The 15,759-nt window shown below is 46.2% G+C and overlaps 1 protein-coding gene across 1 annotated transcript in view; it reads left to right on the top strand.

Moving 5' to 3' along the window:
- Positions 1 to 10,156, top strand: part of LOC130869617 (uncharacterized) — a 182,466-nt gene extending 172,310 nt beyond the window's left edge. Inside the window, exons 45-48 of the mRNA XM_057761918.1 lie at positions 919 to 1,039; positions 7,224 to 7,351; positions 9,521 to 9,642; positions 9,732 to 10,156. Coding sequence (XP_057617901.1) covers positions 919 to 1,039; positions 7,224 to 7,351; positions 9,521 to 9,642; positions 9,732 to 9,777 — 417 coding nt within the window. The 3' untranslated portion in view covers positions 9,778 to 10,156. The remainder of the gene's footprint in view (positions 1 to 918; positions 1,040 to 7,223; positions 7,352 to 9,520; positions 9,643 to 9,731) is intronic.
- Positions 10,157 to 15,759: the final 5,603 nt, after the last annotated feature.

Below are 15,759 nucleotides of genomic sequence, written 5' to 3'. Positions count from 1 at the left end.
ACGGAACTGTGATCCATCACTTGGGAAGCAGAAACAGAATCAGGAGTTTGAAGCCAGCCTAGGCTACATGAGATCCTGTCTCCAAAGTCAAGAGAGGCAGGCAGTCAGGCAGACACACACACACACACACACACACACACACACAAGCACAGAAAGAGAGAGAGAAAAAGGGAGAGAGGTTACCTTAAACTTGATGGTTGACAATAAACATTTATTTATCACACTTAAATCTGAAAATGAGATTTTAGCCAGATTGAATTCTTTCAGAGGTTGTAAAAAAAAAATCTGTCCCATGTCCCGTCTAGTTTTGGGTGGTGGTTGGTATTCCCTGGCCTTCTTCCCTTTGGAGGTCCAGCTCTGCAATTCCTGCTTGTCATGAAGTGCCCTTGTCGTCAGAGTTAAAAACAATTAGGGGCTAGATTTTAAAAGAGAAATACCTGTGATTTGTGCAGATGAGGGACACTTTGGATCCTCCACTTGACTGCCTAGGGAAGCTAGGTCAGTGTGCACGGGAAGAACTGGCCGGGGCAATATTGCAGCTGCAGGGAGCAGATTTTTCCCAGACATGGATGCACAAATAGGTAAATAGATACAACAATAAGGAAATGTTAGTTTTTAGAGAAGCACAAAGTTGTAATTATAAAGTGATTATAAAGTAAGGATTCCACCGATGGCTTCTGGTCTTCTTTATTTAATTCAGTTTACTTTAGCTGTTCCTTCCCAGGAACACAAACTCAGGCCTGTGTTTAGCCTATGCAGGGCCCTGAAGACTGACTGCTTCTCATGGGGTAGCCTTGAACCCATACTGTCCCTCATGGGGTAGCCTTGGACCCACATTCTCCCTCAAAAGTCACCTGGGAGCCAAAGGAACTCAAGAAAGCGCCACAAAGGATCCCACTTCCCACCGTCTCTCCTCAGATGAGAAGCCGGCTTGCCCAGGAGCGTAGTATGAAGCTGGATGCCTTCCAACGCGTGCGGGAGCTACAAAGTCAGCTTCCTGACACAGAGCAGCCATTTCTCCAGATGGGCTGCCCAGCTGGTAAGTGCACCTTCCTCTGGCTAGAAGGACCACCCAGTCTTGGGGACATTAGTTGAAAGGGGACTTCCATGAATCCAAGACTGGGTAACAACCCAAGGCCAGGAGTGGGCTCTCCATGAATGTGGACTGAATGAATAACATATGGATTTAAAACAAAAAACCTTCTCAGATTTGCGTTGTTACTCTTATTCAGTCATCGCTAGTCAGAGCATGTAAAATACCATTGAAGAGCATTAAGCGTCGCATGGCTTGCTGGAGCGTCTTGGTGGTCTGCAGTACCAACGACCACATTTCTAGGGTGTTATAAAGTACATTATGATTGTTGGGTGCTGGGAGTGCAGGACTCCTGTGGAGATGTCCATCAGAGTAGTCCTCTGGGCAGCATGGCGACAGACCCCAGAGCCACTCTCAGTTGGCTTCCTCCCCTGTGAGATGAATTCTGAATGAATTTCAGATTGGCCACAAGTATCACCAAATGCTGGTGACCATGCGCGGGTCATTGCTGGGGCCAGTCAAGCTCTCTCTTTGTCTCTCATCTGTCACATAGACTGGCTGAATGTGCAGGCTTTGGAGGGAGACCACCAGATCCCCGTTACTGCTAGCTTGTATAACTTTATGTAGGTTGATTGCCCGCCACACAGTAAAACGTGAATAAGCCTCCATGACTTATTCTACGTGTTAAATGGAAGAACACCTGTCTGCTACTTAGGGGAATCTTTTGTCAGGAATTGCGCAAGATGGGTACTACACTTTCGTACATGTGTTTAGTTCTTTATCTGGGTTTCCTTTTGGCTGTTTGCCAACACGAGTGAGCGGAGAAAATACAGTCCTTCCGAAGCGGACAGTAGAGTGAGTTCAGGCTCACTAGGAACACAGCCGGACTTGTCCCTGAAACCCGCAGATCCTCCTCCTTGACTCTTGCCTTGCCCTTGAAGCGGGCCTGCCACAGCCTAACCCAGCCCTAACGTGGAGTCCTGTTGTGACCACTGCTGCCAAGCAATTCTACATGCCTTATGCTGGGACCTTTCTTCCTCTCCTCCCTCTCTACTTCTTTCCCACCAGATGTCTTTGTAATTCCTTCTGGGCAATGTCTCCTAGAGAGCTGCCATCCAGGACCCCAATATCTGCACATTTATGGAGAAGAGCCAGAATGAGGTGCTCAGGCGGTCCCTCCTTTTTAAGTTGAGGGAGGGCTCTTTCCTAGTAGAAAAAGAAGTTACTTTGGGCTTCAGGCCTAGCAGATTCCCCCCACCAGGTGAAGGGTTTTTGTAGCTGGGTCTGTGGCACCCTGCACGCAGGCCGAAAACCAAGAATTGAATCTTTAAACTGTGCTTTCTCCACCGAGCCAGCAATCTGAGAAGATATTGAATTAATACGTTAGAGATCTGTCTTTGGTCTCAGCATAGGCAGCAGATTGCATGGGGGTGGGGGCAAAGACAGCCAATCATTGCAAAGTTTCCCTTTGCCCCTCTAGTCAGGTGATCAGTTTTGTCTTCCAAGTCTATGGTGTGGCACTTTTCTCCTTATTGTCTCCTCTCTGCAGGGACGGGATGACAGACGCAAAGGCCACCGAGTCTAGCTTACCTAGATTGAAAGTTAACTCAGAACAAACAAGCCACTGACAGTACGCAGCCAGTACTCCTTCCTGCAGAGCGGAAGTACAGATGTGCTCTTGAGGCAGGCAGGCACGGGGACCGGGCACCCTCCTCTTCTAATCGTTCATGTTCTATGCACACACCCCTCTTCAAACAGTTCCCCTAGCAACCTCAGAGCTCCTCCCACATGGGACTACACATCCAGTAATGTTTCTCCGCCTCTAAGAAGAACCAAATGTTAACAATTTCTATTTGAATGTGTTCTCCATATATTCCGGTAGGAGACCGGAGTCAGCCTAAGATGGGTTTGGGTGCGTGCACAGTAACTCACACTGTGCCCTCAAAGTGAACTCTTGGGAGGATTACCCTACTTATCATCTGATGCTTATGTAATCAGGTGTGTATGTGATGGTAAGATGCATGATGGGAAAGGATTATCCATAATAGGAGAAATGATTATAAGACCTAATCTATTGGTCAAAATATAGAACCTGCTGGTCAGGAGTGGCGCATGCCTTTAATCCCAACACTCTGAACACAGAGGAAGGTGGATCTCTGAGTTCAAGGCCAGCCTGGTGTACAGAGTGAGTTCTTAAGAATCAGCCTCCTCCTTCTCTTCAGCCCTATAAGAGGAAACCCTAAACAGTAACTGGTACCTTGGCATAACTTCCTTTATGTGGTCGGCTGTCAGTCTTGACAGGAGAGGCCCTCTCTCATCTGGGCTTTGCCTTGCTTTGAATAAAGCTGTCTTGCTACTTCTGCAAGTCTGTGTCATTCCCCTGTTCCAATCCTTCAAAAAAGAGCCCCAAAGCCTGGAAACCCCTGGCACGACCTCCCGCCAAAGGTCAGATGTGGTTTGGCTGTGTGAGGAAGTCCCTACAGTGCAAAGAGGAGAGGTGGGTGGGACCTTTAAGGGGTGGAGCTTAGTTTGGAGGGTCTTTGGTTACTGTGGTGCTGCCCTCGAAAAGGATTTAGGAAGGTCCTGTGGAGCCCCTTGTTCCCTGGGAGTTGGCTTTCCCGTTTGTGGCTTTGTAGTCTTGTTGACAAAAGAATTTAAAAACAGACTCAGAAAGATGAAGGAATATTTTGTTTGAATTTGAGAGGGAAATAACAACAGGGAAGATAAGCAGCCAGTCTCAGCAACAACTGTGAGGGAGGTGATGGAGGAGGGCCGTCTTCTGAGTAGGGTGGGCGCATTCGCAATAGCAGAGGCCGGAAGCAGCTGCAGGGGACAGGACTGTGGCGGCTGGTATCTGGGAAAGAGTAAGAATGGCGAGCGTATGGAGGAAGCGTGCTAGGATTCTGACCAATAGAAAAGGGATTAAAAAGAAGGAAAAGAAAGGTTTTGTTCCTTTTAGTTAGAATTTAGAAAGACAGGCAGGTTTCGTCTGAAGACCTATAAGCGCCTTCACGGGGGGCGGAGGGGAGCGGTCTCTGGGGTGTAAGTAGCCATGTCTTCTTCCTAGGGAGGTAAGTACTCCTCCAGTCTACTTAGCACGTCTGTCTTCAGCGTTCCCGAAGGGTGACTTTCTGGCTAGTTGGCTGACAGACCCATTAAGATTAATTCTTAAGGAAAAGACAAAAGAACCTATAATTTGGGGGTGGGCTAGAATATCATTTCTTCACCCACGGATAGAGGAAAAACTCAGGTCCTATTATTTTGATGGGGGCATTTTCCTCTAATAGGGCCTAGCAAAGCCCTGCTATCACCCTTGCATGTGGTGATTTAAATCTTGAGAATGGACAAGACTGACTACAAGATTCAAATCCATATTCAGCGGCCCCCAAGCCTCCCAATGTCATCCAGGTCCCTAACAAACTGAAGCCTCGGTGGGGTCACTAGCAGAGCGGACCTGATCCTGGGCTCACTCCCTGGCTTCCGCTCCCTACTTCCTATGCTGTCTTTTCCTCCCTTGAGGGTTCATTCATTGAGCCTGGACCAGTTGAGTGCCCACCTACCTCACCCACCCCTCCCCATCTCCTCAACCAGGACTTTGATCCTCCCAAACTGTGACCCAAATCAACCTCTTCTCTTTATAGTGTTAGCGCTCCTCTAATACTTCATTATAGCCGTGAAAACCAGAGCAATCCCAGTGGACAGGATCGCGTCCACGCTTCCTCCTCGGGAGTTTTGAGCAACCCTTTCCCTTTCCTATCTCCACCCTCGTATTTCCTGTCGCTTGAGGGTCCTGGAGGACAGTCCTTTTGGATGTATCACCCACAAGGGATCTTGCAACAGCTAACAATTATGTATCGTTCATGTATGTGTAAAGGTCATAAAATCTACTAAAATAGAAGCCTTCATTGAAGCCGGGTTTGATGGCTTATACCTGTAATCCTGGCCCACAGCCCCCTGCTTGGGCTATCCCATCACTGAAGGCAGGAAGGACTGAGAGTGTGGTGCTGGCCAGTCTGAGCTAATCAAAAACAACAGCCAAACAAACTTGAAAAACCACCTCCCAGGACCCTATTCTCCAGCCTTTTCCTGCTCATTGTCAAGCTTCTTTAAAGAGTTACCTATAATCGGGGCTGGAGAGATGGCTTCGGGGTTAAGAGCACACTGACTGCTTTTCCAGAGGACCTGGGTTCAATTCCCAGCACCCATGTGACAGCTCATAATAAAAATTTAACAATCAAAGGGGGAGGGGGGAGAGTTACCTGTGATCACTATTAATTCACTCTACCTAGCTTAGGGCTCACATCCATCAGGGAGAGGGGGACACAGAAGGAAGATTCTACCTAGCTTAGGGCTCACATCCATCAGGGAGAGGGAGACACACAGAAGGAAGATTCTACCTAGCTTAGGGCTCACATCCATCAGGGAGAGGGGGACACACAGAAGGAAGATTCTACCTAACTGACGGCTCACATCCATCAGGGAGAGGGGGACACACAGAAGGAAGATTCTACCTAGCTTAGGGCTCACATCCATCAGGGAGAGGGAGACACACAGAAGGAAGATTCTACCTAACTGAGGGCTCACATCCATCAGGGAGAGGGGGACACACAGAAGGAAGATTCTACCTAACTGAGGGCTCACATCCATCAGGGAGAGGGGGACACACAGAAGGAAGATTCTACCTAACTGAGGGCTCACATCCATCAGGGAGAGGGGGACACACAGAAGGAAGATTCTACCTAACTGAGGGCTCACATCCATCAGGGAGAGGGAGACACACAGAAGGAAGATTCTACCTAACTGAAGGCTCACATCCATCAGGGAGAGGGGAAGGAGAGAGAAACACACAGAGGGACTGCTGTGGCTGCTAATTTCAACAGTCTAGAGACACTTTCTAATTGACTATGGTGAGTCTTCTACCACAGGGATTCCAGACGGGTCATGAGTTGCCTCTCTCAATGCGCGACTTCGACTTCAAGGTTGAAAACTGCTGCTTAAGCTTTCCAGCCAGCAGGAAGTGTGAAAACTAGAGCTCACTGCTCTCCTAAAGGGCACTTCCGGGAAGCTACCTCGGACCCTCTGGAGTATATATATCTCATTAGCTGACCTTTAGCCCAGAAGACTGCAGGATGCAGCTTTTATTGTGAGACACTAAATGCCTGGCAAAACGTTGGGGGCGGCTCTATTACTAAAGAAGAAAAGGAAGGATGGGACTCAGGGACCAAGGTCTTTGTCATCTCACCAACCATCTGATTTTTGAACCCCACCTCTTCACTGCCAGGACCCCCCCATCTCTAATGAGGTCTCATCCCTCCCTCAGCAGTATTTGAATCTCAGACTTTCAAGCTGCCTTTCCTCTTGCTTTCACGCCATTGACTCTTGGGGCAATCCCCTGCTTTCTCTGGCTGCTGCTTTTCCTTGTTCTTCCTCCCATAGCCAGCCTCTTAGGAGCAGAGCCGTTCAGAGCTATGTCTGGCCTCCTCTCGCATTGTTTCTGGGTGATGAGAGCCCCAGATCCCATGGCTTTAATCCTTGTTTGCCAAGTCTACACCTGCAGCTCAAAACTGTCCTCTGGGGCTGGAGAGATGACTCGGTGGCTAAGAACACTGACCGTTATTCCAGAGGACCAGGGTTCAATTCCCAGCACCCACATGGCAGTTCATAACTGCGTGTAAATCCATCACCTTCACACAGACATACATGCAGGCAAAACATAAATTCATGTTAAGCAAAAATAATAAATAAATTATATAAAAGAAGAAAAAACTGTCCTCTGTGGGTGTCTCTGTTTTGAACTCTCTGACTCCCATGTTCAACAGATAAATCAGGACCCATCTTCAACTTCCTCCCCAGTCTGACTCCTTTTGGGAGGGAGGTGTTGTCTCAGCAAATCAATTACCAAATGTCCAGTTGACTCGAGTCAGAATTTGAGTGCCATTCTTCCTTATCTGTGAGCCTAGTTAATTAGCCACATCCTATTAATGGGAATAAACCTTGGTCTACCCACATTCACCTCTCGGGGACCAACCCTCCCAGGATCTCCTTTCCCCGTAGTCATGACATCCACTGGCAGAAAAGTGACGTCTACACTCAGACTAAATGTTTAGTTTAAGTTCTTAAAGTTTAGAAGTTAAACTGGGCTCTGTACACTGCAGCCAGAGATCTACTTTCTTTCCCTTTTTCTTTATAGGACTTACACCCCAGACCCACCGCTCCCTAAACTCTGCTTCTGTGTTATCCAGATGCTCCCACCAGCGGTTTCCAAAGACTAATCTTCTTGGCAATAAAATGGCAAGAAGGATTCAAAGGCCAAAGACTGTGAGTGATGCTGAGCTTGCTTATGTAGGAAACAAGACCTTATACCTGGTGTATACATCTGGGGTAATTTCAAACTTACATTAGAAAAATTCTACATCCGGATGTTAGCCAGGTAGCTTGGATCTGTTTTACAGTTTTAGTGTTGAAATAAGCCCAGGGCCCTTCTGAATTACAGCCCACTCAATGGTTCTGGAAATCAGTACCAGAGCCTTGCTGGATTCTCTTTGAGTTTCTTCTTTAATCATCGACAATAATTATTAATACCAGGTCCCTTATCTAATTTCCCCCTGCCTTCATCATTTATTTATTTATTTGTTTGTAATTGTATGTCATATATATACCATGTATGTTTCAGCATGTGCGTATGGAGATCAGGGGACAAATTGAAGGAGTTATTTCTCTCTTTCCACCATTTTGGTTCTGGGGATTAAACTCAGGCCATCAAGCTTGGCAGCAAACACCTTTACCTGTTGAGCCTTCTCACAGATCCCCAGACTTTCCTTGTGATTTTCCAATTGGCAGTCTAGGTCTGGATGGAAATTCATTGCAGCATTTAAAATATACGGTTAAGAAAGGGTAGGGAGGCCGGGTAGTAATGGCGCATGCCTTTAATTCCAGCACTTGGGAGGCAGTGGCAGTGAGTTCAAGGCCAGCCTGGTTTATAAGAGCTAGTTCCAGGACAGGCTTGATAGCTACAGAGAAACCCTGTCTCAGAAAACAAACAAACAAACAAAAACAAAAACCAACAAGAAAGAAAGGAAGGAAGGAAGGAAGGAAGGAAGGAAGGAAGGAAGGAAGGAAGAAAAGGTAAGAAGGAGATGGGAATCAATGAAACCTTACCAAAGCAGGGTCATGTTACTATGGTTACCAAATCAGGGCCATCACTCCACTCCTCGGGGTGTGCAATCATCTTTCCCTAACATGTGAAATTCTAGTAGAGTTATCCTTTGGTATCCATGAGGAGTTGGTTCTAGGACCCCCATGGGTACCAAAGTCCACAGGTGCTTAAGTTCCTTACACAGAATAGTGTAGCATTTACATGCAATCTACGCATAACCTCTTGATTACTTATAATGTTGAAACAGTGCAAATAATTACTATACCACTTAGGGAATGTCGATAGAAAAAAGTCTGTGCGCGCAGTACGAATTTGATCTTTTCCCAGTATTTTTTGGTCTGTGGTTGGCTGAGTCCCTGCGTATAGTATGGAGGAAAAGCAGTATCTTTGCTTGTAAAAGCCTTTTACCAAGAGAAGACCTCCGTGTGCGAAGGAAGCAAGACATATCACTGTTCAGTCCATCTTCATGTCACTTCTGAAAGCTCTGAGTACTTTGGGGGTGTTGCGGGTCATAACCCTTGCGGTGGAAGAGGCTAACTAGCTAAGTGCATTGACGGAGACCCACTGGACGTGAGAAACTTGGCAGGGTAAGGGACTAGGGCTAACTGTTGGCTACTGCCAAATAAACCCTACTAAGATACTAAAATAAACCACTTGATAAACTAAAATAAACCCTACAGTCAAGTATCTTGTGGTTCCATGAGCATGGGTACAAATAGGGATCCCCAAGCAGAGATATGAACGCAGGCAACACCCAGCCTGAGCTTGAGCCACTCCAAGTCTGTGGTGTGACTTCCTAAGAAGGTGTGGAGATAAGACAGACAACCTGACAGTCTGACAGACAGGACACACATGTGACTGTAATATATGCACAGAGATGTTCCACAAAGATGGTGCAGTGCTGACGTTAATGACAGAGCCCTGAGAAGTGTTTAGGCTGCTCCAGGCCAGCAGGTCTTCTGGTCCCCACCTGGAGTGCCTTTCCCCTGATGGACTCACCCTGACTAGCTCCCTTTATGACAACCCCGCCAAAGGCCACCTCCCTAGAGCCAGTGCTGTTGGTCTTGGAGGCAGCAGTGCCCTTTGCTATGCTATAAGAATCCTTCAGCGGCAGGGCAGGGGTGGTGCAGGCCTTTAATTCCTGCACTGGGGCTAGAGCAGGGAGATAGGCAGATCTCTGTGTTTGAGGCCAGCCTGGTCTACAGAGCTAGTTCCAAGACAGCCAGAGGTACACAGAGAGACCCTGTCTCAAAAACCAAACAGAAACAAAAACAAAAATTATCATTTGCCACTTTTAAAAAAATATCCTTATCATCAACTTGATATTCCAGGTACCAATTAAACACAAAAAAAGGATTGATGATAGTTCTCTACCCAATGTGGCAGAAAATGCTCAACTTACAACTTTTCAAGTCCAAACAGCTCCATCCAGGATTTCGTTCAGAACTGAGAGGTAATCTTTTTTGTGTGTGGATCTATTTTATTTCTGTATGCATTTAGATGGATAAAGATAACTCCAGTTCTATCAAACTTTCCATGCAGCTTTTCTTCTCAGTGTGTGGCAGACAGTATTGAAGAACTGAGATGAATTCATCTAGAGTGTCCAGATGAAGCCGGATTTTGGTCCCAGATTTGAAAACTTTCAAGCACTGGTTTGCATTCTACAAGTTCTCTCTGGCTCCTGGCTGCCCAGCAGTCTCTCGACTTGAGTTTTGAGTAACAAAGTAGGCAGGGTGGTCCAAGACAGAGGGCCCTGATGCTGAGCTGTCCTTACTAAGAAGACAAGGCTCAGACCTGGTGCTGGCGGTTCTTAGGGCCCTGTTCAGTTCCAGCTCCCACATGGCAGCTCACAATTATCTGTAACTCTAGTTCCAGAGGACCTGATGATGTCTTCTGGCCTCTGTGGGTACTGGGCATGCATGTGGTATACATACATACATGCAGGCAAACATACACATAAAATAAAAATAAATCTTTTCAAAGACATGTTATTAAAAGTGAAAAATCATTGTAGTTCAATAAAGATTCATCCAAACAAATTTCAAAGCATTTTTTATTTTACTTAAATGTGTCATCCTTTCTTAATAATCTTTTCATTTCTTCCTGCAAATGCTAAAACTCTGTTTTATTAAGTGTTTTTTTAAAGATTCATTTTATTTTATTTGTATGAATGTTTTTGCATGCATGTATGTATGTATGAGCACCACATTCATGCCTGGTGCCAGGAAAGTCGGAAGAGGTCATCGCATTCGCTGGGACTGGAGTCGCGGATGGAGGAGGTGCTAGGAATCAAATATGAGTCTTCTGCAAGAGAAGTGCTCTTAACCACTGAGCCAATTCCCCAGTCCACTTTAGTAAAGCCTTAATCCAATTCCTTTTCTTGTTCAGACTAGAGAATCTATCTTGGGTAAGAAAGGGATGAATGGATAAAAATAGACCAAAGAAACATTTGCATACATAAATTTATACATTGCCATAGCCGGATCTCAGATGTATCTACCAAAGGTCCACTGCGCTGGTAAGATTTTTGTCAAGTTGACTCATGCTATAGTCATCTGGGACAAGGGGCAAGCAATTGAAAAACTGCCTCCATTAGATTATCCTATGGGCATATCTAGAGGGTGTTTTCATGATTATTAATTGATGTGGGAGAATCCAGTCCACTGTGAGCAGTGCCGCCCCTGCTAGCAGGCAGAGCAAGCCATGGAACACTAGTGAACGGTGTGCCTCCGACTTAAGCTCCTGCCTTGGCTTCCCTTGGCTTCCCTCGGGATGGTCTGTAACCGTAAGTCAAATAAATGGTTTCCTCCCCAGGTTATTTTAGTCAGTGTTTTCACAAAGCAATAGAGAGGTGCACTAAGACAGCTGGACTCTGGGCAAGCAAGGTGATGGCTACCCATTTCCTACTCTGTCAAAAAGATAAAAGTTACAAGTTGACTAATTTGTGCAGACTTTGAAGGAGCAGAGAGTCACAGAGAAAAGCTCAGACAACCGGTAGCGGTGTGACCACCAGGGTATGTTTCAGGCCACTTCAAAGAAAGGTGCAGTTGCTGAAGAGATTAGCAACCATATAAAGGCCACACAGCCATCCATACATGCGAGTGCTCAGTTGGTGGGGAGCAGAACTCTTTGACAGGATTAGGTGGTGTGGCCTTGTGGAGCCTGCCACTACACTTCCTGCCACGATGGTGAGAATGGACTAAGCCTCCAAAGTGTAAGAAAGCCCCAATTAGATGTTCTCCTTTATAAGAGTCACCATGGTCATGGTGTCTCTTCCCAGCAATGGAGCTCTGACTAAGAAGTGGTGAGGCTCACTAAGCAGTCACGCGTCACTTCTGTGTAAGTACTAGGGATCTAAACTAGGTCCTCATGCTTGCCCTTGTACAGTGCACACCTGTAATCCCAGTGCCAGGAGGAGACAGGAGGAGCCCAGGGACTCACTGGTCAGCCAGTCTAGCCAATCAGGGAAGGTTCAAGCTCAGTGAGTGATCCTGTCTCAAAAAAGAAGGTGGAGAACAATTGAAAAAGACATCTGAGATGGACTTCTGGCCTCCGTCCACAGACTCAAACATTCCTGTAAACACAGAGAGAGAGAGAGAGAGAGAGAGAGAGACAGACAGACAGACAGACAGACAGACAGAGAAGCAGTACTATGGGAATGTCATGAAGAGATGCCATGACCAAGGCAGCTCTTATAAAGGACACCATTTAATTGGGGCTGGCTTACAGTTTCAGAGGTTTAGTTCCTTGTCACAATGGCAGGGAGCATGGCAGCGCACAGGCAGATGTGATGCTGGAGAAGTAGCTGAGAATGCTACATCTGGATCTGGACAGAAGGAAGAGGGAGCCTCTGGGCTTGGCAGGGGCTTCTGAAATCTCAAACCCCATCCCTAATGACACACATCCTCCAACAAGGCCACACCCCCATATCCTTTCAAACAGTGCCACTCTTTGGTGACAAAGCATCCAAATCTATGAGCCTATGGAAGCCATTCTCATTCAAATCACAATGATGAGTAAAGCAACCACAGGGACTTGGTAGTGTTGGCAGAAGCATTATGGGCAAGGGGGGCAAGTCTTATCCAGAATATGTACTTAAGTTATGGAAGATTAATCTCTGGCCCCTTCTTAATGAAAAAAAGTCTAATATCATCAGCCTGCTGCCAGACATACAATTGTTTCCCACGAAGTTGACACATACTCGGTAATCTCCAGGCAAATGAGAACCTCTGCCTCTGCTGGGGAGATGGCTCAGTGGGTAGGATGTTTACAAGGACCTGAGTCCGGATCACCAGAAAGTACATAAAGCCAGGTGTGCTCGTGCACATCTGTAATTCCAGCTCTCCTACAGTGAAACGGAGGATGGAGACAGGCATCAGATGTGTCAGAGATGGGCTAGACTATACCTTGATTGGGATGCTTAGCTATGAAGAACTCTTCCCCACTACAGTGAAACGGAGGATGGAGACAGGCATCAGATGTGTCAGAGATGGGCTAGACTATACCTTGATTGGGATGCTTAGCTATGAAGAACTCTTCCCCACTACAGTGAAACGGAGGGTGGAGACAGGCATCAGATGTGTCAGAGATGGGCTAGACCATACCTTGATTGGGATGCTTAGCTATGAAGAACTCTTCCCCACTACAGTGAAACGGAGGATGGAGACAGGCATCAGATGTGTCAGAGATGGGCTAGACTATACCTTGATTGGGATGCTTAGCTATGAAGAACTCTTCCCCACTACATTTTTAAACCTCACACCAAGACCCCAAAGATGGGCTTTGCAGGGAGGCATCACTGTATCTCTCTGTTCCTTTTCCCAGTGTGGCCACACTGAATAAACCTCCTTTTTACTATTGTTTGCTTGACTGGCTTAAAGACAGGTGGCTAAACCCAGCTTATTGAGGCTATCAGGGTCCAGGCTTTTACCTTTAATTACTGCTAACATTGGTTGCAGCAATAACAAAAATGTAGCTAATATAGAAAACTGGCACCCAAAGTTGGATTATTAAGAAACCTGTGATTCTTGGACCTTGAACTGTTTTGTGGGACCAATGTTTGGAGCTGTGGGCTACAGAAGCCCAGAAGGCTGTCAGCCCAGTTTAAGGGGTGAATTTGGGTGGGAGGCGGGTTGAAAGACCAGAGTACAGTGGAAATGAGTACAGTACTGATTGAGCTCATGAGGCTTCAGAGGGGAACAAGGACTCTTGGGAACTGAGCTAGAAGGTCATTCGTGTTCCCATTCTGGCCTAGAATCAGACTGCATTCTGCCCATGTCCTGAATAATAAAGCTGAATTCAAAAGTAATGGACTAAGTAATTGTCTCAGCTTCTGTTCTACTTTCTGTAAAGAGACACCATGACCAAGGTAACTTACAAAAGAAAGCATTTAATTGGGAGGTTGTTTATGGTTTCAGGGTGAGTCCATGGCCATCATGGTAAGAGGGGCACGGATGCAGGCAAGCACAGATGCAGGCAAGCACGGATGCAGGCAAGCACGGATGGTGCTGGAGCAGGAGCTGAGAGCTTACATCTGCTATACAAGCAGCAGGCAGAGATGGAGCAGGGGATCCTGGGCCTGACATAGGCTTTTAAAACCTCAACACTCACCTCTAGTGACACACCTCCTCCTCCAACAAGGCCACACCTCCTAGATTTTCCTAAACAGTCTGCCAATTGGTAACCAAACATTCAAATATATGAGCCTATGAGGGTCATTCTCATTCAAACCGCTACGGCTGTTTAGAATGAGAATTTCAAACCAGCGTAGGACCTAGACTGTAAAATGGAATATGAAAAGTACAGTCTGTCAAGGAAAGGGGTACGACCAAATTTAATGAAGCCAGTAAGTTTAGTACAGAGAGCATCTGTAACTCCTCAAGAGATTAGTACCATAAAACAGAAATCTTGTGTTCTATATTGGGACAACAGGAATGGCGCTCTAAAAGCAAGAATCCCCTCCTCCCATGAAGACTCCATTCTGTGAAAACGCAAACTCATTGGGAAGGAGAGAACTTGATGTGAGAATATTCCTGAAGGAGTTCCCTGCCAGAAAGCAACCTCGGTGGAGATCATCACAGCTATGGTAAAAGGGGCCAGACCACGTCTCAAATTTGTGCAGAACTTAGCAGCACAGACTACACTGTTTTAAAGACAAGCACAATCCAGTTATGTGGTACGTGCAGGCCCACACCAATGTCCACGGAAGCTGCTGAGGCCAAGCAAAGCCTGTGAAGGGGAGATGACACCGAGACCAAGACACCGTTGTGTGGAGCCGTGAGGAGGAAGCGGAAGCTGGAACAGACATGCTTGTTTCCTGTTATGTGATAAAATACTGACCAAAAGCAACTCGGAGAGGAAGATTTGACCTACAACTTCCAGGTCATAGGCCATCAGGAAAAGTCAAGGCATGGACCTGATGTAGAACCCATGGGGGAATATTGCTTGCTGGCTCACTCCCAGGTTCATGCTTACTTAGCTTTCTTAGACAGCCAGGGCCATCTGCCCAGGGAATGGTGCTGCCCACAGTGGGCTGGGCCATACTATAATTAACAAGACAATCTCTCACAGATATTCCTACAGGCTGATCTGTCTGGGCAATTTCTCAATTGAAATGCCCTTCTCGGGTGACTCTCGGCTGAGTCTAGTTGACAGTAGGATAAGACTCTATGATATTGGAGATATGCAGCAATTTCCTCTGAATTCAACATCCCACGGTGGAATGAGCCTCCCTAAGGCGCACGCCTTTAATCCCAGCACTCGGGAGGCAGAGGCAGGCGGATCTCTGTGAGTTCGAGACCAGCTTGGTCTACAGAGCTAGTTCCAGGACAGGCTCCAAAGCCACAGAGAAACCCTGTCTCGAAAAACCAAAAAAAAAAAAAAAAAAAAAAAAAAAAAAAAAAAGAGAAGTTCCATCTTATACACACCAGTAGGCTAAGACTTGATAGAGCTGGTGATGCTGGCCTCAAGACGTGCACGTGAGCACAGAGGTACAGTACGTCTACATTCTCTCATAGCTCCAAGAGCGCTTCTGGAATGCTTATGTTTTAAACAGTTTGAGTGGTGATGAGATGTGTAGTTGAACAGCAGCTAGTTATGTTGTTTGGGGAAAGTCTCTGGAGATCTTAAAAAGTCAGTACTAAAACTAGAAGTTGGAATGAATTACCATTTTCATAGTATCATCTTTAAATAACGATGCTCTCAGATCACTTCATTCGTCAGTGATGATGCCGCTGTCCCATATTGGAAGTACACATTTGAAATGCATTCTTCAAAAATATTGCAGGTGAGTTGCCAGATAAAGTACTGGACTGGTGAAATTCAATTGCAGATAAGGTATGAAGATCTTTCAATACAAGTATGTTCCATGTGGCACTTGAATTTTAAAAACATCCAAATACTATACTTCAGTGTTATAGATTTTAAATAAAATTTGACTATCTATTCAAAAAAAAAGTTCCATCTTAATCTGTTTTATACTAGAGCGCTGGTTCGCAATCTGCATGCCGCGAAACCTCTGGAAGTCGAACAACCCTTTCACGGGGGTTGCATATCAGATATTCTGAATATC

The sequence above is a fragment of the Chionomys nivalis genome, chromosome 2 (genome assembly GCF_950005125.1).
Source record: "Chionomys nivalis chromosome 2, mChiNiv1.1, whole genome shotgun sequence".
Lineage (NCBI taxonomy): Eukaryota > Metazoa > Chordata > Mammalia > Rodentia > Cricetidae > Chionomys > Chionomys nivalis.
The sequence above is the reverse complement of the archived record's forward strand: the minus strand, read 5'-3'. Positions and strand labels throughout refer to the sequence as shown.